The sequence below is a fragment of the Branchiostoma floridae genome, chromosome 8 (assembly GCF_000003815.2).
Source record: "Branchiostoma floridae strain S238N-H82 chromosome 8, Bfl_VNyyK, whole genome shotgun sequence".
Taxonomy (NCBI): Eukaryota; Metazoa; Chordata; class Leptocardii; order Amphioxiformes; family Branchiostomatidae; genus Branchiostoma; species Branchiostoma floridae.
In genome coordinates this window covers 5,311,355-5,326,051 of record NC_049986.1, presented here as the reverse complement: position 1 = coordinate 5,326,051, position 14,697 = coordinate 5,311,355, and the positions used below count along the sequence as shown (strand labels likewise).

Below are 14,697 nucleotides of genomic sequence, written 5' to 3'. Positions count from 1 at the left end.
ACCATAATTCATTCCTGTATTAAAGAACTAGTGTAGTACTAGTGTAGTACACTGGTTTCACTGGCCAAGTGGGGAACTAGTCATGGCTGCCATATGGGTGGCACTTTTACAACTATCCAACAAGTTTCACTTCTACAAGTATAACTATTAGGCTGCAACACAACATGTTTGCCTATTTTGGTCTACCTGACCATCCCTGAAGAGAAAAAAATTCTCGTTTTTTTTCTGAAATCGGACGAAAAATAATGAGCATGCTTATGTCACCCATAAAATTTACTTGCTGTGGCCTTACGAAACAACACAAGATCATCAACTTAGCTTCGGTTCGTGGGACCGTCCCTTGGATAGGACGTTATATGGAGGTCCCGTGTTTGAGGAGAGCCACACCTCGAGCACGTCAAAGATCCCACCCGGTGACACTTATCGAAAAGAGCAGGGGTCCTTCCCGGTGTGAGTGGTTCAAAACCTTCAGTTCTTTGGCCGCAAATGGGGCAATTACTGTCTTATCCAGGTCACTAGGCGCTGTATACAGGCTGCCATTTCAGACCCTTGCGATTTAGCCCCGCCTATTGTAAGCTCCTCGCAATTCAGCCTCTGGCTAAGAAGAGAGATTAATCGGACCAACCAATAACAATAAATAGATAAATGCAGCTCATCTTTGGACTGGCTATACGCGCTGATTACTCAAACCCAACAAACAAACATTGTAATCAGCTTTATTACAAACATGGCGGCGGACCGAGATCAATGGTATAAGTAAGTCTTTCGACTTCTTTGTTGTTGTCTAGGCCCATGCGTGAATTATTCTATATGTCAACATAGTACCCTGCGATGTTTACTAATAAAACCTTATTGTATTTCCGTAAATTATTCCTCTCTTTAACCATTCCGGTGGATTCCGGTGGATTCTGGCAAATAGAAGGACCACTGATCTCACTATCATAGATACATTTCACTCTATCATTCTACAATGATATAGCCTGGGTACCATCCGGAAAGTAGTTCGCTCCGGCGTTCATTATATACTATAAACAGTCGCTTCTAGCTCTGACATTCATTGTACACTATATACAGTCGCTTCTCTGTGTTTCCGATAGCAGAAGCGACCATAGGAGTGAACTACTATCCGGATGGTACCCAGGCTAACAATGATAAGCATACTACACACTTAACATTGAGCCGTCATTGCGTAACCTTTAGAGAATGCCTTTCCCGGCGGTGCGTGGCGATTGCCACGCGTACGTTTCGTAACTTTTATTTATATGTTGGTCCATACGCATGTAGAATTTTTTCTTTCTGCCTTCCCGTTGAAAAAGAAAATCATTCAAAAGATGAATCATGTAGGAATGTGACTGGTATATCAAGTACATCTATATACGATATACCAGCTTTCTGTACAATGGTAATGAAAGTATCAAGTATCACCTTTTGAAAATCCTCTTCGCCACGTTCCGTGCGAGGGACCATCCCAAAAGTCAAAACACGAGTTTCAACATTTCAAATCTAGTTGCTGGATAAGAGAAGCTGGCAGCACAGAACTTGATGTATGAAAATCGCGAATCACTGCATCCCGAAAATAACCGCGGTGACCCTACTTGCGTTCTTGATCTGCGAAGGAGGATCAGGTCCTCGGCTTTTGAGGTCTAAAGGGAGAACCGCCAACATTTTCAGAAGAAAAAAATCGCGGGAACGTATAGTATAATGGAATATAAGCCACGGACAGACAATACCTATTTGTTCAAATGTCTTACCTGGTGCCGGGGAGAGGACGGGCAGGACAAGTGAATCCTAGTTATTAGCCAAAAACAACAGGCCCGTCCGACAAACACTTGGGCACATTGACAGTGGAACACTGAAAGCTACATTCTGGTCGTGAGTCCAAGGGTCAGTTTAGTATCGCATGTACGGCACAAATCACATTTGGAAATGGACTGATGACACCCGACATTCATGTCATACTTAGCGCAAGTCACACACAGACAGACGCACACACACACACACACACACACACACACACACACACACAGACGCACACACACACACACACACACACACACACACACACACACACGCACGCACACACACACACACACACACGCACACACACACACACACACACACACACACACACACACACATGCACACATGCACACATGCACACATTTAATAATTAGAAAACGAGCCCTAGAGTGCACATTTTGATATAACCAACCTTTTCAAGACAATTTATTGGTCTCAAGGGAAACCGCGCCATTATGTCCAGGCCGATTTTACATTTGTTGGGTGGACTATTTACTTTTTGTTTAGCTCCAAGCAAACAGCACCGATCGGCAGTTTTGCTGTTCCCGTGAATATTGCCGACAAATCATTTTGACATAGATTAACGTTAATCGATACAGTTTAAACTTTCAGACAGGTTTTTGACTTGGCATTGATATAGAAAGTACTGTTTGGTGCACACAAGTGACCACCGTTACAGTTTGGTATGTTCATGTTGCTGCCTTGCAGCTAAATATTCCCGACAGGACCCAGTCAAATTCATCTGTACAGCCGCGCGCCTGGGCGTCAGGCTGCCGGCAAGGCGACGCTAGCGGGATTTGTTGTTTGCCATCAGCCCAGTCCAGGTACTGATTCTGAATATCCCGGCAGTCAAGACAGCTTAGTTTGTGAATTTTGTAGAATTTCAGATGGCATTTTGGAGAAGTCCAGCGAGGAAAAGCAGAGGAAGCAGTCAATTGTCTTTAGAATAACTCTGGAAATGACAATGGACAACTGGTCCTCGTCTTTTTCTATCAGGTTCATGTCAATTTCCTCGGATTGATGACCACGAAGGCAAACTTCACACAAGATAAGACATTAGTAACCCCATCCCAACGACCAGTCGTATTTCTGCGCGCCGACAAAATCTTGTTTTCGGGTAGTTTAGACGTCGCAACGCTTACTTAGACGACCCTAATTAGATTTGTATCGTCAACATGGCGACCTTACGATAGCGCTAGCGATGGCTTGGAGACCTAAATCCTCCAACAATTTCGGAAAAGTCCTAAATGATGATTCATTAGACAACTTCACGCTTGCAAAGAAAGCAATTAGCAAAATCCTCCCGTTGCTTCGTTAGCCTAGCGTTTATGTAACATGCATGCTGATTGGAAACACCGACAAACATTGACTTCTTTCGATCGTATGGGGATCAAATAAAGACAAACGAGCTAAAGTAATTAAACAATTTGTTGGTAAAACATACCTGGTGATTGAGGTGTCTCTCCGTCCCAGATACAGGCCAGGCCTCAGCCCCTTCGCTGGAAGGTCCAACCGCCAACGTGCCGGTGGCAACTAACAAGCCGGGTCTGATGAGGCTGTACACTTATCCACATATCCCGTGCTGTGGCATTGATGAATAGGTAGGCCGTACAACACGCTTTCTTCTCCATTTTAATGACTTGTGCCGCGTGGAGGCTCATCATGACACGGCTGAGCAGGCAAGCCTTGCACGGGCGTATCGAGCAGCCTTGCGTATCGAGCTGACGTCAGGAGAGCTAAACATGTATTATTTGATTACTCGCTGGAGGTTTCAGTTGTGGAGATGCAATAAACAACGGGCCGTTCCCCTTGCTCTTTCTGTGTTTTTTCTTCATCATTCAGAACATTTCTGTTATTACTTCGTGAAGCGGATGTGTAATGTTTGCCTGAGTGTTTCCGCATATTTTCGGCCGGTATGATTCAAAAGCTACGGACAGTGATGTTTTTTGACATGTGGGAAGGTCTTTAGAAGATGATTTGGTTGAAAACATCGGAAGAGAATGACTCAAGGGAGGAAGGATGAATGACACAACCGATTTGGGGCATGTTGGCAGCTTAGGCAGAGATATACATACTAGTAGATACAAACTACGCGAATTAGAACTTAATTTGCATAATCAATGAGGCGGTGTCATAGCTTTTTGTGATATGACTTTGATACATGGTTCATGTGTACATAAGGGTGTGGCGAAACATGAATAGATTTCAATTATGCAAATAAGGACCTTATCATATGGCGCTCATCAATTTTCGTCGGTTTCCAAAAGCACACACTTCATATCATACACAGCAGTTGCAATATGAGCAAATATTTGTGGTAATTTGGAAAAAAGATATTAGAAAAAAGATACTAATGTCATACAATGTCGAAGTTGATTCCAAAGTCAAAGAAGACTTAAAGTGTGAAATACAATGCTTGATGGATAGGTTTACATATGCGTTAAAATACCGATTAACGTTACCCTAAAAATAATATCTGTTTGTACCGTCCCAAGTCTACTACCGTAACTACGAGTCGACTTTGAAAACGCGTGTGTAACCCTAAAGCTAAGGGCGCAACCCACCGTACGTGCAAATACGTGCTGTCTACGTGCCAAAACGTGGGCAATCTTTTGGGATCCGTAAGTGGTAAGTACCGCCTCCGTACGAACTCGTAGGGAATCTGACGGATTTCGGAGCACGCAGACACGCCGTAGAACTTTACGTGCAGGCAAAACATTGTGTGCCAGGACTGCGGATTCGCCCCCCTTACGTGCCAATACGGGCGACGCGCCTGCCCTGTACAGAACGTTTTCAGAAATACGTGGCGGACGTGGCCTCCCGTACGGACAAATTACACGTACGACTGGTTGTGCCCTTATGCATGTGTCTGATACTCTCTGATACTGGGTACTCCCATGGGACATCACGCCCAGGTGCATGGCGATGGGGTCTATGGGATTGGTGAAAGAGGTGCTCAAAAACAAATCTGGGTCTTATATTTTCATAACATTCATTGATCTTAAAAATGGTACAATATCCTTCTTTGTTAAGATAAGACTTTCATACTTTGGGCAACTTGTGCTAATTCATTGATGCTTTATTTGGGTATAGAAGACAATTACTATCATTCAGAACATTATCCTTGCCATCATCAATGGCGGTTGAAAGATTAGGCCACAGCAAGTAAATTTTATTGATGACATCAGCGCTCGCATTAATTTTCGCCTGATTTCAGAAAAAAAAAACAAGAATTTTTTTCTTCTGCAGGGATGGTCAACATGATCATACAGTACCAAAATGAGCAAATGTGTTGTGTTGTAGCCTATAATTGTATTGGTAGAAGTGACACTTGCGAGGTACCCAGGACTGTAGTTGTAGAAATGAAACTTATTGGATAGTTGTAAAAATGACACCAATATGGAAGCTATGAGTGTGGTTACCAACTTTGTTGGTGATGCCAGTCTACCACACTAGTGTCACTTTTACCAAACCAGTACATGTCCTAAATACAGTCATCACAACTCAGTTATAGCGCCTATTTTTGAAAATGTAGCCATCTTGTTTTTTTTCACCTATCTTTTTTTTTCGCCCTATCGCACTATTTTTGCAGTCTGCAGAGGATGTCATCCATAACTTGCTGTGGCCTTAAGTAAACACGATTGTTTGTTAACTTCATACTTCACACTCTGTTGTCCGATTTTGATATGATGCTAGCCGCTAGCGTATACTATCCAAGCAGAGGTTAGGCTCAGACTGTTGTTTTAGGGTTTTTTTAGTCGTTTTTATCGGGCTTTCTATTTTGTCATTTTTCTGAAGTATGCCAGTCAGTTAGGTTTTGACACAGCAAGATTCAATACAAAATAGAAAGCCCGACAAAAACGACTAAAAAACGTTAAAAAAACCTCTGCTTGGAGAGTAGCTAGCGGAGGCTACTGGATTGGTCAGGATCAGCATCGACGCAGTTGTTCCTATCATAGATCATCCACAGAAGTTTCAGTGACTGAACTGAACAGTGGGGGAGTACTGTCCGAGCCCCCTTGAGAGAAAGGATGAATAGGTTTGGGCCCCTTAGCGACTTGTTTTGGAACTGCAGGTCAGGTTTAGTGTCAGACTTTGAAAGGGAATAACTCCAGAAGGGGTTGACTGATTGTTATGGTTTTTGGCACATAGATAGCTTAATTGATGCTTCATATAATTGCTTATTGATTATGCAAATTGGTATCTAATTTGCATAGTTAATTAGGAAATCTTTGCATAGTTAATTAGGAAATCGTGTTAACACGCTCAGTTCCATTATAGGACTATTGCAACATGTGACATTTGTAACGGAGAAGAATATTTATAGATAACGGTTATATATTATGCAAAATAAAGACCCAATTTGCATAATTGATGAGAAAATGCTATAATGTCATTGTGGTAAATGACGGATACTTCTTACTTGTAGTATTTGGAAGTTATGTACAGGTTAACATCTTTGAACATTAATTATGAGGACCTCATTTTGCATAAATCATCAGAAAATGCGATAAAAGCTTTCTTTCTTAATATAGATTGTGTACGTCTGTTTATTGGTGGAGGAGATGATCAAGTAATATAAAATCAAGTAATTTATTCAATTCAATTCAATTGTTCGCACGCAGCAATTTATGCAAATGAAAAAAAACAACCTTATTTGCATAATCAATAACAAATCAGAATCAGAATCCTATCCTCTACGGCCGCGTGGCGCGTTGGTACACCCGATCCCTCGATCTCGGAAGTTAAGCAACGCGCGGTCCGGATAGTGCTTGGATGGGGGACCAACCAAGGACGTCCGGATTGCTGTAGCCTCACGAAGTTTTCCACGAAATCGTCTTCCGGGAGGGACGTAAAACGGGGGTCCCGTGCTCGAGGAGGTGCCTCGACCACGTTAAACAGCCTCATTACTCATACTTTGGGTACCTACTGGCTGGCAAAATACACCAGACGATTATTATTTACAACTGCTGTATTAGTGAGTGGATATTTTTTTTTCTCAGACATGTCAGAGTATTCGTTCACTCCTTTAGGGTCCAAACCCCCATGCATACCCTCGGAATCCACGAAGCGTGTGAGTGGTGGGCTGATGGCATACTGGTAGTCTTGCCTGGGAGCTGTCCGTAATACATGTAACGTTACTTCTTCCTGACACTAGTGATAGCATTTAGTCACAAAATGAAACATGGCAAATCTTTCCAAACAGGTTATTTCCGAGCCTTGGTGTACTACTATTTCCTGGGCTCAAAGTCGCAGCACGCACGGGCGTCTGCATTTCTTCATTGCAGAGCAAAACTAATATCAAATTCCACCAGAAGTAGAAAGTTTCCTTATTTCCAATCATCGGAATCAACGATGAACTTCTGTTCCTTTCTGGTGATCTCTTAGTTTAGATAGCGGTCGCGTCACGTTTGTGCCCTCGGCACTAGTTCCACTAGTTTCTGTCCGGAGATAGTCAGTGCGTGCTGCGAGTCAGCTGATTTGTGCCTTGTTTTGACTGTACGAGGATCGTAGGCGGCCTGGCCCTGTCTATCCCAGGAAGATATGAAACGTTGACAATACTTCTCAGGAATATGATTTCGGGGACAATGGTGGTGGGTGTCAGGAAGATAGACATTTTACTATGTCTGTGTATGGTGTGGGCCTGTTGTATGGCACAAGACAGAGGGGAGACTTCGGCACCTGAAGACGTCCCACAGGGAGCCTCCACTTTGGCCTTCGTGTTTGACATTACAGGATCTATGTACGATGACCTGGTGCAAGTTATAGAGGGAGCTGCCAAAATACTGGAGACAACTCTGTCTCGGAAAGAAAAGCCGCTATACAACTATGCACTGGTGCCTTTCCACGACCCAGGTTAGTGCAGAATTTGTACCGAAAATTTGCTAGGTTTACAGTAACAAAATTATGTCGAACAAACATGACAAAAGTAACGTTACACAAAAGTCCATTTGTCCTTGTGTCATCACTACCAGTCTAACGTTACAGTTACATATATATTGATTACTCTACTCTCTACTGACAGTAAATGCAAGAAGGCTTGATAAAACCTCCTTCCTTCTTTAACCTCCTTTGATTATGTTTTGGGGCATGTGTTATGTTGATGGACGTGCTGCGCCTACGGCTATGGGTGAGGTGAGGTGTTATGACAGAATGTGCAGGTGCAGTAGCACTACTAGAAGCCAGTTAATTGCACAACGGATTAACGCACACTTCTGTTAACTGCACGGAATCCCCAAATCCCAAACCGGTCCGGTCCCGCAAGATAACTTCGCATTATTGCACCAGCCGGATAAAAAATTTGCAAGAAATTCACTGACAACTATGCCGTAATAGGTAAAAACACCACAAACGACCACAAACGACCACAAAGGACTCTAATATGCAGTATATTTGGGTTAAAGACCTTGCGTGGCACTCCGGAGACAAATTGTTTACGAATCTAAAAAATTCAGCAAGTCCTACGTATTCACCAGTTATTTCGAGTTAGTCCGCCGGTTTCAAGATCGGTCACGATGGCTGAGCGCGCTGTCAATGAATGCGTGCTTGCATTTGAGGCAGAAAAACTTAGTATACAAGTTTTATAAGTTGATAATGATAGAGTTGTGCCATGCTAAAATCTATGAACCAACAGCGTCCATAGTTTTATCGTTCTGTCGTCTATGGAGCCGTGGAAGGTATCGAGAACTTCCCCATGCAGACTCCTAGCACGGGCGATCCAACATGGCGGCAAAGAATCGCTTCGATCTTGAAACCGGCGGACTAACTCGAAATAACTGGTGAATACGTAGGACTTGCTGCATTTTTAAAATTCATAAATGTGTAAACAATGTCTCCAGAGCTCCACACAAGGTCTTTGACCCATATACACTGCATATTAGAGTCGTTTGTGATGTTTCTGAGTCATTTGTGGTGTTTAGGCACACCCTGCCGTAATCTCCAAGCAGATCCTTAAAATTATGGCATAAGACTGACAGCACCAACCTGACCAAGGAGTGTAGTCAGCCAAGAGGTGTCCATTTGCCATGTAGCGAAAGACACTCCTAAGCCATCTTCACTCCACTGCCAGCTTTTGATACTATCTTATGCTACTGTAGGATCTGCTTGGAGATTTTTATAATTATGCCGTGCAATTAAGCGGCTTCTACTGCATATAGAACTAGAGTTCGGCGACCTCATACCTCCATGAATATTTAGAGCTTTTGTAAATTTTATGCAATTAACTAACATTAACATAATTATTGCATGGTGTTGTTCATCAGAGTAACGTACACATGTCACAATAATTAAGGGTTAATGACCCGCCCCGAGGTGTATATGGTGTCATAACGCCTGGTCCCTTGCTATAACCACCGAATAAAACCACCCAGTGAGCGAAGCGGGGCTCCACCTATCATAATTAACATGTGTTACATTTATTGAAGTCCAGTTATTGAAATCAATGAAATTATACAATTTCCTCATTAATTATGCAAATTAAGTACTCATTTGCATAACATGTATATCATTATAAACGTCTTTGCCTAAGCTAGCCTCATGCCTAAAATGATGTCGATTCGTCAATCCTTTCTGCAGTTATCCTCTTTGGAATGTCCCCACAAAAACGCCCCTGCAGTTCCGAAATTAAATGTTAGGGGGCTGAAACTTGCCCCACTTTAGCATGACACTGCATGCTATCTACCACACAAATGTCAAGACCATATCATGTCCGGGACAAGAGATACATTGAAAAACTGCTATGATATATTATTCTCATTAATTATGCAAATATACTCTAATTTTGCGTAAATTAGTACTTAATTCTGTACAACATTGTCTAAGGTACCTACATACCAAAAATCATGAAAATCCATTGAGTTATCCACTTCAGAAGTTTTTGACAAAAATGCCCTCTATCCCAAACCTAGTCGCTAGGGGGCCCAAACTTATGTCACTTATTCCTGAGCACTGCAGTACCAAAATCTAATCACTTCCAGCTTTTGTCACACCCTACCAACACACCAAGTATGAAACCAATCCACCCAGCCGTTCTTGAGTTATCTTGTTGACAGACAGACACACACACAAACGCAGGGTAAAATACAAGCGTTCGCAGAACTCAACCTTCGTGAAATGAGTGAGGATGTGGTGGTTTGAGCGTGTTTTTTATTATAGACATCTCAGGGGCTAGGCTAACAGTATATGATACGTCCGATTGGCAAAATTGTCCGGAATTCTACAGGATTTTTCCGCGCCTATGTAGTTGCATCATCCCGTTGGAGTGGAATAATTTGGGTTCACAGATTGTCATGGTATTTGGAATGCAGATAGTTTTTGTTATGAACTGTGAGCGAGCGAATGAGTGAGATAGCTCTGGAGATGCCTTACATAATCAAATTTTATTATACAAGTCAGGGGCTAATTTGCATAGATAATTAGGACAGTTTAAAAGCCTACTTCATATCATAATAGCAGATACTCAAACATATATAGACACATGTAACTAACAAAGAGAGAAATATTAGCCTAACTGAGTATGTTCGATTGGGCCACAGCAAGTAAATTTTATGGATGACATTATGTGCATTAATGTTCGCCTGATTTCAGGAAAAAAAACAAGAATTTTTCTTTGTGCAAGGACCGTCAACATGACGATAAAGTACCAAAATGAGCAAATATATTTTGTTGTAGCCTAATGATTGTACTTGTACAAGTGACACTTGCAAGGTACCCAGGACTGTAGTTGCAGAAATAAAACTTATTGGATATATGGAAGCTATGAGTGTGCTTGCCAACTTTGTTGATGATGCCAGTCTACCACACTATATAGTGTCACTTTTACCACACCAGTACATGTCTTAAAAACAGGAATGAATGCCTTGTTGGCTCTGATGCCATGTTTTGTCTCTTTAATTCTTTTTACAACAGTGGTCACAACTTTATGGTGCCTATTTTTGAAAATGTAGCCATCTTGTTTGTTTCTACCTATCTTGTTTTTTTTCGTCCGATCGCACGTTTTTTGCAGTCTGCAGAGGATGTCATCCATAAAATTTACTTGCTGTGGCCTTGGTAAAAATTCCCGGAATTTACAACAAGTCTTACGCACGTGCGTAATTGCATCATTCCTTTGGAGGGTAATAACACGGGAAGGGTTGACGGATCGTCATGCTTTTTGATCTCTAGGTAACTTGGGGGATGCCTTCTATAATCAAGTATTTTATGCAAACCAGGGGCTAGTTTGCACAATTAATCAATCCGCAGCATTTCATAACAGGACAGTCAAACGTACATGTATTACATTTGTAACTGAAATAAAGAGATATCTATAGATATATATATATGGATATCAAATATGCAAATTGCTACCTAGCTCAGCAATGTAGTACGTTATATACTTCCAATGTGAATAATGGACTATCGAGATAAAACATGTCAATATTGACGGCTTAATACATTGCATGGACGTTTCCACAAAGTAATATAGTTTTCTTGTACAACCCCTTTAAGTATAATATACAACTGCTGCAATACAGATAATTATTTTCGACTTGTTGCTTGCAACAATGATCATGTAACATTGTTTGTTTCACAATGCAGTCCACTACATTGTGTATCCCATATGGCTAATGTACAATCCCTATAAACAATCTCATTAATGACTACAAGTTACTGTGAAAAACAAACCCTGCTTTTTTCAACAATGTATTGTACCGGTAGTAACTGTTACATGTACAACCCTTTTAAAACTTATAATATATGCCCCTGTATACAATATCATCATTGCTCTTATTCTTGGTGTACAGATTATCAAATCTTATGGGAAACACGTACACCCCACCATGTATAATGTACTGTCCCTATAGTACCATTTTTTGTTGACTTTTGGGGTCACTTCCTGTGGAGACGGGGTAAGTGCAGCGTGGTAGCAGCACCTAAATATAGCACGATTGCGTAATACCCACTCAGGGCCACTGTAAAACCCATTTTCCACGTACAAACATCCCCTGCAAAACCGTCAGAAGCCACTAGACGAACAAACACCTCGTACGTTTCTTCTCCTTCTCAAGAACTACCCACATACGAAATATCAGATCAATCTGTCATGGTCTTACGATGCTGGACTGTTCACAGACATGCCCTATATGAGGTTTCTACACATACCTATTGTATCATGCAAATTACCACTTGATTTGCATAACAAGTATACAATTATGTACATTATTACGTAAGCTATCTGCATACCTACAGTCATTGAGATCCATCAACCCCTGCTTTCATTATTCCTTCTCAAAACCTAAAACAAGAATTAATTTCACCGCCCCTGCGAAACCCCTAGGTGGCCAAAACTTACACACCTTACTATGCTTTTACACAGCTACCTACCACTTAAAAATCATCACCCAAACAAGTCCCAAACAAAAAATAGCAAAACCGGAAGTTCCGCTGCAGTACCATAACACGCCGCCAGAGCGCCCTGCCGTAAAGCAATTCCTACCATTCCTTTGTCATGTCTAATCCTACCCACATACGAAATATCAAAACAATTCATCCACGCGTTCCCCAGTTATCAGGCTGACAAACGACCCACTGACATAAAAACAGCACTGACTACAAACCTTCGTTTTACGAAGGAATAACCTCCATGACATTTCATGGAGATATGAATCATTTTGACATTGACCCTAATATAGCGGAGATGACTAGAGTAACTGTAAGCATTGGAGGACATATGAAAAATGGACGTAATGGGGCTGCCCTAAGATGCGTCCTGCCCTAAGATGGCACGGATTTTTTGCTAATCTTATTATGCATAAGTACGCCGTGTTTGTTACCACTGACTATGATGATTAGAAAGGTAAATAAACCAAGTCCGAACAAACAGCTGTTTTTTCCGTTAAAAAATACTTACACATTCACTTCCGGTGCCCGTTTGACTCCCTTAGCCGGCTACACTCCTTGGCCAGCTTTGATACTATCTTATGGCACTCAAGGATCTGCTTGGAGATTAGAGTAGAAGACTGGCAATAGAAAAAACAACATAAGCACCACCGCCATTGTTTTCCCCAGGGACTGTGGCCCTGAAAGTGGCAGATGAGCGAACGGCCCAAAGATTTGTTACTGACTTACTCTACCAAATGTAACTTGGAAAAAATGAAACTTCACAGAGTGATGTCGAATATGTTGCCCAATGCGTACAGAGTTTTTTTGTAATTTTGGCGTTGTCGTTTTTCGTAATGATTGTGTTAGTCGGGCCGCCGCATTCAGTGTATTTCGCCCATTTCCCATGAAAACACGACTTGGATTGTGATAGATTCAGCCCTCTTCGCGGGAGACAAGAAGCACCCACAATCACAATCACAATTCTACTGTCAAAAGAAAGCTAATACTATCATTAAATTAGAATTTTTATTTATCTTTATCTAAATTGGTCACCAGCTTTTGAAGAGAGGAAATTACCAAAGCATGACAAGTTAGGGCGCACTGTCTAATGCAGCTCAAAATCGGAAGTTACATTCACGATAACGTCCTCGGTGTTTGCCAGTTGTAACGCAGAGGGTGAAGGGTTCATGAACCGTATGATACTATGAATGCATTCCTTAATCTAGTGATGGAGCGCCGAGAGTTCGAGCGCGTAAAACAACGTAGCATCTTAGGGCGGCCCCCGTTGTAGTTTTTGGTGTGTGTGTGTGACTGTGTTTCCGGATATTTGTTACCACAACTTACCAGCACAACTCTAGAACCTCTGGTTGTATTGTTGTATTACCTGGATAATGCTGGATACCTGGATACCATCTTCGGGATGAAGGCATCTGTATTACTATGATATTTGGTACGTGGGTAGGGGTTGGGAAGACAAAGGTCAAGGTCAATTTTGGGTCTCCTGGTATGTGACCTTGGTACTGCAGCAGAAATGCCATTTTTGTGCAGGAAAACTTAACATTTGGATATCACTTTAAAATCAAAGTCTCTTAAGGTAAAAGAAGAAGGTATTATGTAGAATGCAATAATAGGACACAATGGGTTGGGGTTCTGTGCGCGTTAAAATTTGCGCGTTAACACTTGCGCGTTAAAAACCTGAGCGTTAAAATATGCAAATTAGCTGATTCCCTGGGGATTTGAAATTTTTTTTACAGTTTTAAACTTAAAAGCTTGAAGAAGATAGCACAAAATGAAATTAAGTATCATATTGTTGCATTCTAGAGTACAAATATCCCTTTCCAGGAGTTTTAAAGTGATTTTTAAACATTAAGTTTTAACGCGCAACAAAGGTTGATATTTGCATGTGAAACAATCTGCTTGAGAAAAGATGAAATGAAGCTTGTAGAATGGAAAAAAAGCCTCAAGCAGTTATATCTTATGATATAAAGCCTCACACTAGTAATTTTTCCAAGTATTTGTGTCTAATTCAAGTGATTTTGAAATCTTCTGGATATGCAAATTAGCCTATTCCCAAGGGACCTAAAAATTAGGGGCTTTTCAAACCAAAAATTCAGGTAACAGATGTAAAATCATATAATGGGGTCACATTTTACTGCCTAAGACTTTCTCATTACACATCTTAATTTTTTAACGCGCAGATTTTTAACGCGCGCGCAGATTTTTAACGCGCAGAAAACCCGTTCCCGGACACAATTGTATTTTATGCAATCTTATTTAGACCTAAGCCTTGCAAACAAGTTCAAAGTTCGGAGACCTCATACCTCCATGAAATATTCAGATTATGCTAATGACTTTCATATCTGCATGATTTATGCTTGATTATGTACTCCTTACACAGGTCACAATGTTGACAATGCAATCATTTACATGTGCTTAGATGAATTAGGACACTTTCACATTGATTCTATGCAAATTAGAGACTTATTTGCATAATTGGTATCTGCTAATCTCCCACCTACCACAAACTACGTATCTTAC

The 14,697-nt window shown here is 41.3% G+C and overlaps 1 protein-coding gene across 1 annotated transcript in view; it reads left to right on the top strand.

Annotated features, from left to right (window-relative positions):
- Positions 1-6,872: 6,872 nt before the first annotated feature.
- LOC118421584 (hemicentin-1-like) overlaps positions 6,873-14,697 on the top strand; it is a gene marked incomplete in the record, with an annotated part of 101,841 nt that continues 94,016 nt past the window's right edge. Inside the window, 1 exon segment of the mRNA XM_035828931.1 lies at positions 6,873-7,656. Within this exon segment, the coding sequence (XP_035684824.1) occupies positions 7,374-7,656 (283 nt within the window).